Genomic DNA, 16,619 nt, shown 5'->3' on the forward strand with positions numbered 1-16,619 from the left:
CTTGAATGCACTCACATGCTAAAGATGCTACTGCACCTGAAAAGTGTGCTGAATCATCGAAATTTGTGCTGAATCATCCTGCTGGATCTGTACGTGCCATGTTTTTTTTTTTTTTCCCCTAATTGGAGCATATGATGTTTGATATTAAAAAAAAATAAATATCATATGTGCTACTGTCTAAGTGAGGATAATCATTATAAAGAAAAGTAATGCAGTACATCCAACGTTACAGACAACGTGAAAAACAAAAACTGAAGCACAAAAGGCTACTATGCTGTATACCATATGTCACCTACGTATTAGTAAATGAATAACACATGGACGTCATTAGATATAATACTTGTACACTGTATTTATGTACATCATTACACTATAAAATCAACACAAAATCTGATTTTCCTCTAAACTGATAAAAATTACAACTGCATATTGCAATGATTAACCAGTGATTTAAAATTGCTGGTCATGTCATTATATATATATATATATATATATATATATATATATATATATATATATATATATATATATATATATATATATATATATATATATATATATATATATATATATATTGTGTGTGTGTGTGTGTGTGTGTGTGTGTGTGTGTGTGAAATACTTGTGTTTGTTGTTCCTGACATGTCTGTTTGTGTTCATGGTTGTAAGTGTGTAGGTGTTTGTGTTTCTTGTGTTGAAGGTCGTGTGTACAGGTGGTTCTGGTTCTTGTGATCATGGTCGTGTGTACAGGTGGGTCTGGTTCTTGTGATCATGGTCGTGTGTACAGGTGGTTCTGGTTCTTGCGATCATGGTTGTGTGCACGGGTGGTTCTTGTTCTTGGGCACATTTGTGTTCAAATTTGGATGGAGACTGACCGAAGGGAGAGGCGGAGGTGGCGGGGTTCTGCTCTTCCCCGGCATCTTGAAGGTGGCATAGTGGGATATCTCATCGCAGGAGTCCAGGGGCAGGGTGGAGGGTGTGAAGGCCTCCAGGATCTCTAGGCTGTGGCCCCGTACCACTGTCTCAGAGGCCACGCCGGACTCGGGGCTTACACCATTGTGGGTAGGATCGACCTCAGAAACTGGTGATAATGATTAACAATAAGTCAGCTCAATCTCGGATATTATTAAACAAGAAACTGTTAAAATAGCTGTGATATGTGGGAATGGAGGAGGAAGGGGGGGTCAGCTACTCATACGGTAATTGTGAAAATATATGTACTTTTTGGAGACAGGATGGTCAGCCAATGAAGTGATGATGTCGGGAGGGTCAGTAGGTGTGTGTGTGTGTGTGTGTGTGTGTGTGTGTGTGTGTGTGTGTGTGTGTGTGTGTGTGTGTGTGTGTGTGTGTGTGTGTGTGTGTGTGTGTGTGTGTGTGTGTGTGTGTGTGTGTGTGTGTGTTAGGATAGGATCAAAAGTAGCGGCAGTAATACGGGTATTCATGTGTACACGTTATGCTAGGTGAGTATGAGAAACAATTTTCGTCCAGAACACACCGTCAGTGTTGAATGTATCTTGAAATACAAATATTATCTGTTGGTATTATTGCAGGAAAGAAAATATTTCATGTACTTAAGCTGAATTTGTGTGCATTGTTGGAAGTCTGAAGACTGTGAGTGTGCAGATAGTTCACACATCCCAAGTTGTGGAATGCCTATGAGTCAATATACGTAGGTGTCCAAATGTGACACCTACTTGATGTATGGGTTTTACTCACTGCCACAAATACTATGGTCATCTACAGTATTTACACACATGATGCCCGGTGTAAACTATTAGTATGTGCTGCACGAACGAACCTTTATAAGTGTGGTAGTGGGAGCGGCGGCAGACGTTAGTAAAGGCTACAAAGACGGCCAGCAGCATCAGGAGGCAGGCCAACACCACAGCCACCATCACGTGAGAGTCAAAGTACCATGGACTAATGCCCACTGTACCATGCACCATCAGTCCGGGAGACAGGGTTGCTGTGGGATGAATGTGGTGCAGGTCAGTCCAGGACAATATGTCGCACAGACATCACAAAGAATTAGGGTTTGTACACATGTGAGGTGTGGATGCTGATACCTCCGAGGTGGGTGAGGGTGGCGAAGTGGTAGGTGGCGACAGACGATCCTGCCGAGTTGTATGCTGTGATCTGCAGTGTGTAGTGGTGGGCGGAGCGCAGGTTCCGCACCAAGAACTCACTGGTGTTGTACCATCTCACGTGGTGTGGCACACGTGTCCACAAGTTCGCCCCTCGCTCCTGAAACACGCAGCACCAAATGTGTTGTTAGGACATTATAACCAGAAGTTTAGGAGATATACACCATCATAATATTGTTTGATTCTTTTTAAATTTCTAGGTGACATTAATAAAAATAAGCTTTGCCAATCTTTATGCTGCACTTTCATTAAACTATGATACATGATAAATATTGCTAAGTATTTGTTGATATACTGAGAGTGCTGATAAATTGCAGTGACCTTGTACTGGACGAGCATGGAGGTGATGGGGCAGCCGCCGTCCAGCCAGACGGTCAGGTTGAGTGAGATGGAGGTGACGTTGACCCTCAGCAGCGAGGACTGAGCTGGTGCTACTGGCTCTGTGGTCCCAGGGAGAGCAGTCACAGTCAGCTAAGATGGTGACACATGACCTCACCTGGCTCAGGCTAACATGAGCACACCTCTGGTGGCAAGATTTACCCAGGCATGCTGACAGGGATCTGAAGGAGCTGCCACTGAGCCAACATGTCTTTTCGTTACCTGTGCTGACTAACAGCTCATTTCTTTATTTATTTATATTGTTATATTTCTTTAGGAAGGGAAGAGGTTGTGTAGATCAGATATTCATTCTCAGATCTTTAGTGGAAAAGTTTCTTGAGAAGGGAAAGAAGTTGTATGCGGCTTTCATGGATTTGGAGAAAGCATATGACAGGGTGGATAGACTAGGATTGTGGAAAGTGTTAAGAATATATGGAGTAGATGGGAAGTTGTTGAATGCTGTGAAGAGTATGTACGATGGTGCGAAGGCTGCAGTGCGTGTGGATGGTGAACTAAGTGAATTTTTCTCTTTGAAAGTTGGGTTGAAACAGGGATGTGTCATGTCTCCATGGTTGTTCAATCTGTACATGGATGGGGTAATAAAAGAGGTACAAGGTAGGGTAGTGGATGTTGGAGTGGCCCTGGTGAGAGAGGATAGTGTTTGGAAACTCCCTGTACTGTTGTTTGCAGATGATACTGTGTTGTTGAGTGAAGACGAAGGGGAGCTGCAAGGCTTGGTGGATGAGTTTGAGAGAGTGTGTAAGAAACGGAATCTAAAGGTGAATGTAGGGAAGAGTAAAGTGATGGTCTTTGAGAGAGGTGAAGTCAGTGAATGTACAGCAAGGTTGGATGGTGAGGAACTGGAAAATGTGAGTACGTTTAAGTACTTGGGCAGTGTGATGAGTAAAGATGGAGGTTTGGAGGGTGAAGTGCTTGAAAGGGTACAGCAGGGAAGAAAGGTTGCTGGTTCTTTGAAAGCAGTGATAAGAAACAGAGAAGTGAGCATGGAAGTGAAAAAGTTACTACATGACAGTATTGTGATACCAACTCTAACGTACGGAAGTGAAGCTTGGACGTTGTTGGAAGGACACAAGTCAAGAGTGAGGGCCGTGGAAATGAGTTATTTAAGAGGAGCCTGTGGAGTCACATGGAGAGACAGGCTGACGAATGAGGATATAAAGGAGCGTTGTGGTGTTGATGTGGATGTGATAGGAAGCGTTATGAGGAACACACTGAGGTGGTTTGGCCATGTGGAGAGGATGGAGGGTGAAAGACTGACGAAGAGAGTGTATGTGAGTGAGGTGGAGGGGGAAAGAGGGAGGGGGAGGCCGAGGATGAGATGGAGAGATGGGGTGGAGAGGTATATGAGAGAGGGGGGTGTGAGTTGGGAGCAGGGGAGTGAAATGGCGGGGGACAGGGCGACTTGGAGGCGATTTGTTTGTGGCCACCCCAAACGGGATTGAGGCGTCTGGCAATAGATAGATAGATAGATATTTCTTTTATTGACTTAACTTTGTTCCATTTATCTATACCTAGTTTGATCCCCATATATATACAGTAGATAGATAAATAGATAGATAGATACATACATAGACAGATACAGGTATAGATATAAATATAGCTATAGATATTCAACTCAGCTCTGCTTCATAATATCAACTGTGTTGAATACCAACACATCTGCTGAATAATTTCACTATTCTCTCTCTCTCTCCCTCTCTCTCTCTCTCTTATACGCACACACACACATACACACACACACACCTGTGCCAAGCGTTTTGGTGAGGATGGGGTCACTGGGTTGCGAGACGCCGACGCGGTTGTAGGCACTGACATAGACCTGATACCTGGTGCCGCACCGGAGCCCCGTCAGCGTGTGGGAGATGGCGTTCCCGGCCAGTTCCACGCGGCGCCCCTCACCCAACTCTGACTTTTCGTGGAGGTAGTAGCCTGGCAGAGGATCACATCAGGGTAATACAAGGCACAGTTTACCTGCACTGAATGGCCGCAAGGAGGGATGAGGTTAGACCCACTGAACGATAAGAAGACAGACACACTGAACGACACAGAAAGCGTCACCGTAGTTGGGGGAACAACATGAGTAGTACATTAGAGTGTTATAAGGAATCAACCATGAGCCACAGAAAATGTGGTGCAAAGAAGAGATGTGAAGTGTTTATACGGTTGGAGGCCATTGCACAGTGAGCGTGTTAACAAATAAACGCAGATTATTTGTTTAAAACACTACACTAGGTTATGAAAAAAGGATATTATCTTGCGCACCATGAACGTCCTTTCCAAAGTACTGTAATCAATAAAGAGATATCTCTGTATTTGCCATCACGTGGACTCCCTGAGACAAACTTTCTATTTATCCCCACTTAGCAGGCTTAGAGGGTAAATTTATTTTTGTTATATTATATGAAAACACATTTGAATACAACCAAGAGACTGTATTTCATATACTAAGTTCAGGAATGAGACAAGTGGAAGGCCCCAAAGACTATGGTGAATGTAAGTGCTACATGAGAAATATAATGGAATGGTACAGTCGTGAACACTAACAAAGAGACAGGGAGAATGCCAATATATATATATATATATATATATATATATATATATATATATATATATATATGTACGGCCCCATTGGTCGATAGGCAAATATATATATATATATATATATATATATATATACGGCCCCATTGGTCGATAGGCAAATATATATATATATATATATATATATATATATATATATATATATTATTTTCTTATTTTTATATTTTTCATAATAAAAAACGTATCGTAAGGGAAAAAAGGGAAACCTAATCTAATATCCTAAATTTAATAAACCTACCAGACAAATCACCAACCTATACTAAAGCCTAACGATACGAGTAGCTAAACCCACATTAATGGGAAAAATACCTCGACCAACAGAACACCATCGACTGCAGGAATATAATGTCTTTCTACAATACATGCCTGCACACATCACCTGCTAACTGTTGGTTGTGGCTCAGGGATTAATATAGAAGACATCAATATATGAAAGGGAACCAGAAGAGTCCAGAACTATTCCATGTACGTCAACTGTCGGCACTAATCAAGAATAATTATACAAGTAGTTGTAAAGCGTTTACATATTTACTAGAGGTGAAACACTTCATTCAACAGATCACCATCGACTGCAGATACGTAAAGCCTTTCTATACCTCCGAATTCTTTGCTATTGTCAACGCCATAAACTATGGTTTAAACACTAGACATGACTCATTTGTCATATTTTCCAACTCAGAGTCAGCCCTTTCGGCAATTACTTCTTGCACTATGGATTCTAATGAGATCCAGGGAGGCATCATTAATAAACTACATTCATGTAACAAGTCCATCACGCAGATCTGTCTGCCTGGTCATTGTTGTATATACGGCAATGAACAGGTTGACTTACTTGCAAAGTCGGCTGTGGAACTTTGGGACGTTCCTCTTGATCTACGGCCCAATCTCTTCCTCAGTGGGAAATAATCTTCTACGGCAAGGTCAGTGGACTGGACTTTATATCCCTACGTGCAAGCCGCTCCTTGGCAATTGGAATTCTTCCTATCGCTCCAATAGCCTCGAAGAAAACATTTTGACGAGATTCATGATGAAATTCACATTTATCACCCATATATTGCTATAAATTATATTGAAAGACGATTCCCATCACACTATGGTATAAGAGCAAAAGAGAGCATAACTGCAGTAGGCCGGTTGGCCCATGCTACGCAGCTCCTAGAAAAGTAACTGAACTATTAGAATGAGATAAGGACAGCAAAGAAGAAGGCTCTTCCCCGCCCCCCAAACCCTCCAGCCGAAGCCGGCAGGAAAAAGAAAGAACACCACGTAGTATAGAAAAACTGGCGTGGACATTTTAGAGGAAAGTGTGAAAGGAGAATAGAGACTAGCATAGTGTAACCTGAAAAGGAAAAAGAATGAATTAGTAGTGGTTATAAGATATTATTTTTCTTTTCTATACCCATCCCTTATTTGTCATACGCTTATCTAGCCTATGCCTGAAACTGTCAATGGAGGGGGCAGCAACTACTTTACTAGGTAGCTTATTCCATTCGCCTAATCCTTACTGAAACGGAATTTAAGTAGTTTGAAAGCATTACTTCTAGTTCTATCCTGTATGCTCACTTTAAGTACCTTGCTAATATCTCCCTTATTTATTTCCTTCATCCACTTAAACACCTCAGTTAAGTCTCCCCTTACTCTTCTCCTCTCTAGTGAGTGCAGACTTAGTCTTTTCAGTCTGTCTCCTTGTGACAGGTTCCGAACATTATATATCATTTTTGTCATTCTTTTCTGTACATTTTCTAACGAGTTACTGTCCATTCTATAGTAAGGACACCAAAATTGTACTACGTAGTCTAAATGTGGCCGTACTAATGCTAGATAAAGCTGCGGTATTACTTTTGATGACCTATTGCTCACGCTTCTTGAAGTAAATCCTAGGACCCTATTTGCTTTATTTCTAGCATTGATACACTGTTGCCTTGGTTTGAGATTTTTACTAACCATAACCCTTAGATCTCTCTCGCATTCCGATTTACTAATTTCTTCGTTATCTAAGCTGTATTTAGTACCTCCAATGGTCTTGCCTACGCTAAGTACTTTACATTTTTCAACGTCAAATTCCATTTGCCAAGTTTTATACCATTTGGACAATAAATCGAGGTCCTTCTGTAATTTATGGCAATCGTCAGTCGAGTTAATGATACGCCCTATTTTTGTATCGTCGGCAAATTTGCTGATACTGCTGGTGATTCCTAAGTCTAGATCATATATATATATATATATATATATATATATATATATATATATATATATATATATATATATATATATATATATATATATATATATACTGAATAATAAGGGACCGAGTACTGAACCCTGTGTTACACCGCTAGTTACTAATCCCCAGTCCGACTTAGTTCCATTTATTGATACTCTCGGCTTTCGTCCTTTCAGCCAGGATTCTATCCATTTTAAGATATCGCCGTCTATACCCTGTGCTCGAACCTTTCTAACTAACCTTTCGTGTGGGACCCTATCAAAAGCTTTACTAAAGTCCAGATAAATAATATCGTTAGTTTTATCGCTATCTACTGCCTCATAGACTTGCGAGAAGAATGACAACAAGTTTGTGAGACAGGATCGTCCTTGCCTGAATCCGTGCTGACTTTCATTTATAAAATTAAATCTTTCTGAGTGTTCTCTAATTTTATTTGCCAAGATTGACTCTAACATTTTTCTTACTATTGACGTTAGACTTATCGGACGATAATTCGACGCAGCTGCTTTATCACCCCTTTTTAAAAATGGGTACTACGTTTGCGGTCTTCTGAAATTAAAGAGTCATTATATAACGTTAAAAGTGGCTGACATAATTCTTCTTTGGTTTCTTTTATAATTTTTGCATATATATCGTCCGGACCTGGCGATTTTTGAGGTTTTAACTTATTAATTTCTTTCAATATTTCCTCCTTACTAATGGTTATTTTACTAAGAATATTTTCCGTATTATCATTGTACATATTTGCTGCTTGAGGGACCAGGTCTAGATTTTCCTTGGTGAATACTGATATGAAATAATTATTTAGGATGGAGCACATTTCTTTATCTTCACTGGTAATGTCACCTGATTCTGTTCTGAGTGGTCCTATCCTATCTTTATTTTTCGTACGGTACATTTGATAAAAACTCTCGGGGTTTTCTTTTGATTCACTAGCAACCTTAATTTCATAACTTCTCTTTGCTTTCCGGATCTCCCTCTTTACTTCTCTATTCAAAATCGCGTACCAGTTACGTAAGTGTTCCTCTCCACATTTTATTTATCTATACCGGTATTTTCCTTTCCTTTGGCCTATGAGAGATTTTAATCTGTTGTTTAACCATCTTGGTTCTGAATTATTCATTCGAAAAGGTTTTGAAGGGATATATCTATCTTGGCCTCCGTGTATTGTATTTACTAACTCGTTATATTTCTCACTGGTCGAACGGCTGCATGGTACTGGACCTGAGTTAATCCCCGTCACCTGAACTACACTCCCACCTACTGTATGATCTGACCTTCCCCAGAGACCTGGCGTACATTCCCACCAGTTTCCTGCCCCTCACCTATGACCTGGGATTCCCCACTGACCTGACACTCCCCAAAGTAGCTATTCTCCCAATAGAATATCGTTTTAAAATAAGCTCTTAATCCATCAAAATCTCCTAGACGAAAATTAGGAACGGTGGAGGTATTTTCAGTGGAAAAGTCATCCCAAATAAATTGGAACTTAATTTCTTCATGATCGCTATTGCCAAGTCGTCCACCAACCTCTATATCACTAATGACATTTTCTTTATTAGCTAAAACCAAATCTAGTATATTATTACCTCTGGTGGGCTCCCTGATATATTGATAAAGGAAATTATCTTGTACTACCTCTAGAAATTCCTCTGACTCTGCATCCCCTGTCTGATTTCTCCAATCTATCCTTGGCAGATTAAGGTCCCCTACAATTATGATTAAGCTGGACTGTGATGCTTTCCTAATTTCCTCCCAAAGGTATTTACTATCTGCTCTGCTTAATTTTGAAGATCTGTAAATTGCTCCTAAGACTAATTTCTCCCTCTTGTTACTAATTTCAACCCAGACACGTTTCGTGTCCCTATTTACTTTAATGTCTGTTTTATTGTAACAGTTTAATGAATCCCCCCTTTCTTCCCTGACGGTTTGACACAAAAATATTATAGCCTTTTATCTGATATTCTGCTAAAAATTCTCGAGTGTCTGTATTCATCCAAGTTTCACTAATAACGGAAATGTCTATTTTCTCTGTACAACTAAAAGCCCTCAGTTCATCCGTTTTATTACTCCTGCTGTTTGTGTAGTACACTTTCAGATTATTACAAGTAGTTATACCTCTACCTTGGGCCTTATTTTTTTTTTTTTTGTTAATAACTGTGAAACTTTTTACTAATATAAATAATTTTTTTGTACTATCACTTATCGCCCCTCTTTGATCGCTTGTACTGTCCTCTACCATCGCCTGCTCTTTTTGAGGTGCCTGAGTGGATGTTTCTACACTGATGGTTAAACTGTTGTCCTTACTTTTGCATGTTTTGATGCAACTATTCAAACCTGATGATAATGATTTCTGAGCGTAGTTGCTGCAACTTCCTGTACATCTAATTCTCAACCTTGAAAAAAAAAAAACACTCAAACTCCCTGTCTATCATTCTACCTAAAACAGTAACTCCCTGCCTACTAAGATGAGTCCCATCCCAACTATACATGGAACACTGTCCATAAAACTGGTCCCAGCTGTCTATGAAAGTTATTGCATTATCTTTGCAATACCTTTCAAGGCGGCAATTAAAACTTATCACCCTGCTCAACCATTCCCTCCCAACTCCCCTCCTAGACAAAACACCGAGTACTACAGGGGTCCCTCCCCTCTTCCCAACCTTCTCCAACATAACCTTGTACTGCTGCCGCAGTTACCTCACTCTTACCCCTACCAATATCACTGCCTCCTACCCTGAGGCATACAGTGGGTTTGTCTCCACTATCCTTCACGATATTTGAAATTTTTTCTATCACATTACTCACCCTGGCCCGCGGAAGACACATGTTTAGTGAGTGGAGTATACATGGCTCTGTTTAGTTATCTTACCTGGGAGTCTCCAACAATGGAAACATTTTTCTTACCTTTCTTGATATCCTTATACTTACCTGTATGGAAAGTTCTCTCACCGTTCTTCTCCCCTACTTCCCTCTCTGCCTTCCCTTCACATTGGTCATACAATGCGTCAAATGCATTTGTGGTCTTTATATCCGCTTGTTTCTTAAGGATGAGCTTTGTTGCACCCTTGTAGACAAGTTTCCAACCTTCAGCCTTTTTCTCTCTCTCCTCCAACATTTCCTCCAAGAATTCCCTCATTTCTGACTTCTCCTGCCTGAGAACCTGTACCTCCCGCTTCAGTTTGAGAAGTTCTTCCTTGAACTCAAGGTAGTCCTCAAAACTTGGAGGGGGGACACAACTCACCACAGAGGAAGCCACCATGCACAAATTCACACAAAGGTAGCACAACACTATCACAGGTCACTACAACACACTAGCACAACACTATCACAGGTCACTAAACTCACTGAGGTCACTAAACTCACTGACATCTGTGATGCGGTATTATCTATCGGTTATAAAATCCTGCGCTGTCGGCGATTTATTCGTGAAGATCCTTCACTTACAAATTACTGCAGCACAGCAGACATCCCCTTCACCCTTTCCACCATCCTGGGTGATATTGTTATGATTAGCTAATAAATCTTAAGGGAGTCCGGATTGTTTAGAGTGATGTGACTTTTCTTTGTGTGCGGGTATGGTTTTTGTCGATTGTAAATACTGTACTGTAATTCTGAACTATTTAATTTAGAGTGTCAGTTGACGAATTTGACACAGTGTCTGCTTCTGAAAGTTCTGTTTTTTATGCTGATGTGCACTGCATCAAACCACTTGCCTCGCCAGACAGTCATCAGTTGATGAGTGCAAGTGTGTAATATAGAAAGGTATTGGGCCCTTTCAGTCATGGTCCGCTGTTGGACGAGGTATTTCACTTTTTGTAAATATGTACACTGTTCAGTTTGTTTGTATAAGATTTCTTACATAGGGCTGACAGTTGGCGTATATGGAATAGTTCTGGAATCCTCTGGTTCTCTATCATATATTGATGTTCCCTATATTAACCCATGTGCCTCAACAGACAGTCAGTAGGTGATGTGTGCAGGTGTGTAATGTAGAAATGAATTACATATCTGCAGTCGATGGTGTTCTGTTGATTGAGGTATTTTTACCATTAGTGTAGGTTTAGCTATTTGTATCTTTAGGCTTAGTCTAGGTGAGGAATTGGAAAATGTGAGTACGTTTAGGTACTTGGGTAGTGTGATGAGTAAGGATGGAGGTTTGGAGGGTGAAGTGCTTGAAAGGGTACAGCAGGGAAGAAAGGTTGCTGGTTCTTTGAAAGCAGTGATAAGAAACAGGGAAGTGAGCATGGAAGTGAAAAAGTTACTACATGACAGTATTGTGATACCAACTCTAACGTATGGAAGTGAAACTTGGACGTTGTTGGAAGGACACAAGTCAAGAGTGAGAGCAGTGGAAATGAGTTATTTAAGAGGAGCCTGTGGAGTCACATGGAGAGACAGGCTGACGAATGAGGATATAAAGGAGCGTTGTGGTGTGGATGTGAATGTGATAGGAAGCGTTATGAGAAACACACTGAGGTGGTTTGGTCATGTGGAGAGGATGGAGGGTGAAAGATTGACGAAAAGAGTGTATGTGAGTGAGGTGGAGGGGGGAAGAGGGAGGGGGAGGCCGAGGATGAGATGGAGGGATGGGGTGGAGAGGTATATGAGAGAGGGGGGTGTGAGTTGGGAGCAGGGTAGTGAAATGGCGGGGGACAGGGCGACTTGGAGGCGATTTGTTTGTGGCCACCCCAAACGGGATTGAGGCGTCTGGCAATAGATAGATAGATAGATAACTTACCGATTTGTCTGGTAAGTTTATCAGTTGTAGGGTATTAGATTAGGCGTTTTTCATTTATAAGTTCCATAATATGAAAAGGAAGAGAAAAGGGTAGATAGAATCTATAAAAATACAAATAAATCATCATCATCATCATCTGGACCTCCTTTCCCACCCTAGGGCAGGGCGAGGGGTAGAAATGTCCAGACAGCCCAAATCTGCCCAATCCAATGGTCCACGCTTCCATTCACTCATCATTCAAGCTCCCGTGATCCTGGCTCTATCGAATGCGCCAAAAACATTCACCACGTTCTGTAGCTTCGCATAAACGTATCCGATAGAGTCAATCCGAACGCTGCCACGTTAAAAAAGGGTGCCAAATCCCTGATCATGAACTTCTCCTCACAACATTCATCCAGCCAGCTCGATCTCTTTTTTCCCTAGCCTCACCGACTTCCAAACCTCTCTTCCACACACACTCATCCATCTTATCTTTCCACCTTCTCTGTGGCCTACCTCGCCTCCTCCCTCCTTCAAATTCGCTCAGACATGCCCTTTTCACCACACTGTTGTTATCCATTGTCTCCACATGACCATACCATTTCAGTACACTTTCTTCGATTCTGGTGTCCACAGACTTTCCCACTCCATATCTTTCACGAATCACACTATTTCGTAAATGGGGAGTGTGTCGTCCTGTCTCGGCTACCTCCCTTTCCTTGGGGGAAGCAGCCTCGGTATATAGATAGATAGATAGATCCACGTTCTGTACTCCACATACTGTACATTCCTCAGCAGTCCCATCTCCACTGCTCTTACCCTTGACTTTTCATTTTCATGCCACACCATAGTCTCACATCCATATGCTAAAGTTGGCACTAACACTCCTTCATGTAAGCCTCGTGCAGCTGCAACACTCAAGCCTCTGTTTCTTATCAAGGCCTTCATTGCACCAGCTACTTTTCTTCCTTGTGTCACTCTAATTTCAACTTCTTTTAACATTTTCCTTTCTTTTCTGTCACTGTACCCAGGTAATTGAACTGTCTCACCAATTCCAGTCTCTCTCCATTCACTGTAACATCATATATATATATATATATATATATATATATATATATATATATATATATATATATATATATATATATATATATATATATATATATGTCGTATGCATGTGTGTTGCATATATATATATATATATATATATATATATATATATATATATATATATATATGCGTATGTGTTTTTATGTTCATGTGTATAATGTATGTATGTATGTATATGTGTACGTATGTAAGTGTGTATACGTGTATGCATATGTATATACATATACCGGTATGTATATATATATTTGCCTTAGTGACCTGGGGTGTCAGCTCCAGTGGTCGATAGGGGAAAAAAAAAAAAATAAAAAAACTAAAACTAAAACTAAAACACTTGATACATTATACCAGGAGCGAGGCCAGCACCAGCCCCCAAGACCGAAGTATAGGCCAGTAAGCATGTGAGTGATGTGAAGGAAGGTTACATTCTATACTCTGTACCAGCACTGACGCCAGCACAAGCCACCAGGACTATGGTGTATGGAAACACATGTGAATAATGTAAAAGAAGGTTACACTCTATACACTACACCAGCAGTGAGGTCAGCACAATCCCCCAGGACCGTGATATACGCCACCACTCACCGAGGATAGGGGCTCCACCATTGCTGGGTGAGCGCCACCTGACGGTGAGGGTGGAGGCGGTGACGTCCGACACGTACACCAGGGGAGGTGACGGTGGCCCTGAGGATGAGGGAAGTAGGCTATGTAGTGATACAACAAAGACAACTCAGTAATGCCTACACCATGATATGTAATATGGCCATTCTTTTGAATGTTTAAAATCAGAAACTCAATGTTCCGCTTTATGTAGAAATATTAGTTGGAAGAGAAGCTAGAGTCCATTTAATGAAAAGAAGGATTCAAGTATAATACCCTACTATAACAGCATAAAACATTGAAATATGCAACACATGACAAACCTGCTTGGTTGGCTGAGGCTGCATGGCGTGGTGTGGTGTGGCATGCAAGAGAGAGACGGAGGGTGAGTCAAGATCAAACCATATTCGCCGGCGTGACCATAACAATCGCTCACCATTCCCCTCAATCTCCCTCATAAAGCATAACCCACACAAATATCATATTCGGTGTGTCACTGAAAGATAAATTATGAGCAAACGGTAATGTGGCAAATTACACAGGTCGCCTTGAGTTGATATTTTCAAACTAACAAAGATGTCCTCAACGATTCTGAGTCCTTATTTCAGGGAATTATTTATTGTCCATCACGTCAGGTTACCTGACAAATGGCATTCTTTAGGTAACGTCATATGCTGCAATCACCTTACTTTGTTAGTTATTGCACAAGCATTCTTGTGCTGACATCTTGCTTTGTTCCACTGTGGTACCATTTTATAGTTGAAAATATTCCTTTTCATAGACAGCTTAACAGTCCAAGCATGTTATGCTACATACCGTACTTAAGTACTGTGTTGTGCATAAACATCGGCAAGAAACTGTATCATTTATTTTCAAAATCAGCCTATTATGGAGTTCAAATAAGTCTACCTATCAACAAATTCCATGGACGCCTAAATCCTGTAAAGGGCGGCGACAAACGCGTCTCCTTTGTGTCATCTTCCCCTCGGACATCAGCCTGCCTTCTCTTCAACGCACACTCCCCCTTACTAATATGTCTCTCCACCATAACCTCTCCAATTCATCCACGGTGTCCCCGTGTCTCACTGTCACACTTTCGTAGTCAGTATCTCATTTTCCATCCTCTCTACAGGTCCAAACCATTCCAAAGTACTAATGCTTTTTGGCACATGCATATCAACACCACAACGCTCGATTGCATCCTCATTTATCTGTCTGTCTCTTCGTGTAACTCCAAATGCACCTCCTCATTTACCTGTCTGCCTCTTCACGTAACTGCAAATGCTCTTCTGAAATAACTCGCTTCCACTGCTTTCATTACTGGCTACTGTCCTTCCAACAAGGGCCAACCTTTACTCATAGGTTAGTGTGGGGATCATAATCTTGATTTGCAGCTGCTGTTTTACCTAAATTCCCATTTCGCTATTCCTTATCACTCCTCTCAGTGAACCTGCAATAATTTTTCCTTACTGTAGTCTTCCAAACACTTGCTCATAGGACTACCTAAATATCTGAAGGCACTCACATTCCCCCTTTCCAGACCATCAAGTCTCACTTGATACTCCTTGAATTTTATGTTTCTCAAAGATCGTATCTTCACTCTTCAGTATATTTACCTTAAAATTTCGTTTCTTTCATGCACTTTAAACCCATTCAGCAAGCACAACAACTTGAATTTACTCTCATATATCAGTACAGTATCATCACCAAAAAACAGTACAGACGATTTCTCAGCTTAAAAAAAAAAAAAAAAGGCAACTTTTGAAAAAATAAATAAAAACTAATAAGCAGCTTATGCTGAAGGAGCACGGCAGTGCAGATGTGAAATCCCGACGGTTTAGTGTGAGCCAAACAATGGAGATTCTTATTCTTTTTTCTTTTGTGAAAGCGGGGGGACACAAGGCAAAAATAAACAGGAGTCGTTTATTCTAATATTCCATCTGCGAAATAGTCCTGAAAATTCAGTCCCTAATATCTGTACCAGGCTAAAAACAAAATCTTCAAAGAAATCCATTGACTGACCCCATGAAAATAGTATTGCCTCTCCTGCATACTAAAATGAGTGAACCAAGCAATCTGAATAAACCACAAATATATAAAAAAATCATTGGTTCCGGTACCTTTATAGTGAATCTCAGTCAACCACATACGAAAAAAAAAAGAAAATTGGTATTTTCGTGGCCATTCAGATTAGACCCAATTTGGAAAAAGATTATTTAATGTGAGTAAGAAATATGCAATAGTTTCAAGTTTACTGCATTTTAGACAATATAGAATAATCCATCCCATTAAAACTGTGTTGAAGGTGCTTTTTAAAAATTTATGGGCTGTAATATACATCCAAAACTTTATTTTTCTCAATCCTGTATCGAATATTTTTCTTAAGAGGAAGTGAAAAATATGAAGCGAAATTTCACCAGGATATTCAGGAAATGGAAAACAGGTATCAAAGACGGTGGAATGTAAGCATGATGTCAGACTATTGCTGGATGCCAAGGAAAGATGGTGCCAGTGAAAGGATTGCAGAAAAAATCGACAGAAAAAAAAGTTTCACTCTCCCTAGAAGTCAAGTATAAGGCAATGTTAAATCACAGTAATATTATGCACAATATTTCTTCCTGAGTTTAATGAATGATGTTCTTCATAACAATAATCTTTAGGTTTAGACAACCTTTTAGCCTACAAATAATTGTTTTAATGGTTAGATATTTGGTACTACCACATTTAAGATAAGGTGGTATGACAGAGCAATGTTTTTTAAAATCAACTCTTGATAAGCAACGAATCTGAAAAAGTCTTAGTTGTAAGACGTCATGCCAATCTTCAGATG

The 16,619-nt window shown here is 40.4% G+C and overlaps 1 protein-coding gene across 1 annotated transcript in view; it reads right to left on the bottom strand.

Annotated features, from left to right (window-relative positions):
* Positions 1 to 803: 803 nt before the first annotated feature.
* The window catches only part of LOC145411727 (cell adhesion molecule Dscam1-like), a 124,413-nt gene continuing 108,597 nt past the window's right edge, over positions 804 to 16,619 (bottom strand). The window contains exons 28-33 of the mRNA XM_080281737.1: positions 13,775 to 13,873; positions 4,284 to 4,469; positions 2,463 to 2,581; positions 2,064 to 2,241; positions 1,796 to 1,963; positions 804 to 1,078 (exon numbers count right to left, since the gene is read on the bottom strand). Of these exons, the coding sequence (XP_080137863.1) occupies positions 804 to 1,078; positions 1,796 to 1,963; positions 2,064 to 2,241; positions 2,463 to 2,581; positions 4,284 to 4,469; positions 13,775 to 13,873 (1,025 nt within the window). The remainder of the gene's footprint in view (positions 1,079 to 1,795; positions 1,964 to 2,063; positions 2,242 to 2,462; positions 2,582 to 4,283; positions 4,470 to 13,774; positions 13,874 to 16,619) is intronic.

The sequence above is a fragment of the Coenobita brevimanus genome, chromosome 11 (assembly GCF_032717465.1).
Source record: "Coenobita brevimanus isolate Jiangsu-jjx chromosome 11, ASM3271746v2, whole genome shotgun sequence".
Taxonomy (NCBI): domain Eukaryota; kingdom Metazoa; phylum Arthropoda; class Malacostraca; order Decapoda; family Coenobitidae; genus Coenobita; species Coenobita brevimanus.